The following is a 1626-nucleotide window of genomic DNA, read 5'->3' as shown; positions in this document are numbered from 1 at the left end:
AGTGGGCCCGAGAAGAAGAGACAGAGAAAGACCTTCACTTCAGGGAGGGAGGACGTGAGGCTACAGACAATGCACATCTTACCCACTTCCAAGGGGTGGGAGGGAATTTCATGTGCTGTGACTGCTCCACCTGCATGTTCCTGTGACTACCTGCTGGCTCAGCTGCTAATGCTTTAACCTGGAAGAAAACAGGGTTAAAAAGCAGCAATGCTTTGACAACCCACCTCTTTCTGCAGGAGCAGGTGGATGGAACAGTTTCCCCATGACATTCAGTATTGGTGTCATTTTATATTGCGCCCATAGCCACATGAGAGTACGCAGCCGGGCCTGCCCCAACTTGGGTGATCTCCTGGCTTACTGGTGGGAGATGGCCCTTCTCCTCCCAGCACCTCGTGCCAATGTTTCCCTCTGATTCACGTGTCCGGACTCCTCTGGCCTGGGGCAGGGGTGAGGCTGCTCCTATTCCCCTCCAGCAACCTCCAGGCAGAATGCAGTTAGTGGTGAGGCTCAGCAGGCCAGCATGGGGCTTGCTGACTCCCAAACTGAGCATAAGGGTCAGAATTGCAGCCATAAACCTGCCAGTGAGTGACACAAAAAGGAAACAGGGTCTGGCCTTTAGCTTCTCTGTGCTTCAGCTCTCCACAGGACTACCAGGGGTACAATCCTGTACCCAAAGGTGGGCAGGAGAAGGGTCATTATCAAGGCAATAACACTACCATGGTGAGGTGCTTGGGCATGACAGGTACTGGGTGCCTGTAGAGCCCCAGGCAAGACAGGTCTTTGAGAGAGTGAGTCCAGCATATGCCTGCTTGGGTCCTGAGGTGGGGGTGGGCTCCTGCTCTGGGGGGTCAAGGCTTGGACATGGGGATGTCACGGCACTCAACCCTGTGCGATGGGGGGCCGTGCCATGGACTGCAGCACCTTGGTGCTGGCTCCTCTTCCTTGAGTCACTGCTGTTCTGTGCAGTGCAGATGAAACTGCCGGGAAAGTCGGGAAACCAGACACCGGTGAGGGAGTTCGTCCTGGAAGGGCTGCCAATGGCCGGACAGCTCCCGCTCCTCTTCCTCCTCCTCTTCCTCCTCATCTACTTGCTCACCCTGCTGGGAAACCTCGTCATCCTGGTTGCCATCCTCTGTGACCCACGCCTCCACACCCTGCCCATGTACATCTTCCTCGCCCACCTCTCTATCCTGGATAGCTGCCTCTCCTCTGTCACTGCCCCCAAGGTCCTGGCTGGCTTAGTGTCCCCAAGTGGCAGGACCATCTCCTTTGCAGGCTGTGTGGTGCAGCTCTATGCTTTCCATTTCCTAGCCAGCACTGAGTGCTTCCTCTACACAGTGATGGCTTATGACCGCTACCAGGCCGTGTGCCACCCACTGCACTACATCACCGTGATGGGCCGGAGGGTATGCATGGGGCTGGCAGCTGGCACGTGGCTCACTGGCTGCATTCATGGTGCCATCCACACCTGCCTCACCTTCCGGCTGCCCTACTGCGGTCCCCACCAGATCGATTATTTCTTCTGTGACATCCCACCTGTGCTGAAGCTGGCCTGCGCTGACACGGTTGCAGATCGAACTCTCATCCTGGCCAACATTGGCGCTGTGATAGCTGCCTGCTTCCTGC

The 1626-nt window shown here is 56.8% G+C and overlaps 1 protein-coding gene across 1 annotated transcript in view; it reads left to right on the top strand.

The window, feature by feature from the left end:
- Positions 1-971: 971 nt before the first annotated feature.
- The window catches only part of LOC102386701 (olfactory receptor 10S1-like), a 10356-nt gene continuing 9701 nt past the window's right edge, over positions 972-1626 (top strand). Inside the window, exon 1 of the mRNA XM_025191143.1 lies at positions 972-1622. Coding sequence (XP_025046928.1) covers positions 972-1622 — 651 coding nt within the window. The remainder of the gene's footprint in view (positions 1623-1626) is intronic.

This window comes from Alligator sinensis, unplaced genomic scaffold, assembly GCF_000455745.1.
Source record: "Alligator sinensis unplaced genomic scaffold, ASM45574v1 scaffold955_1, whole genome shotgun sequence".
Taxonomy (NCBI): Eukaryota; Metazoa; Chordata; order Crocodylia; family Alligatoridae; genus Alligator; species Alligator sinensis.
Note: the sequence above shows the minus strand (reverse complement) of the source record. Positions and strands in the feature narration are given on the sequence as shown.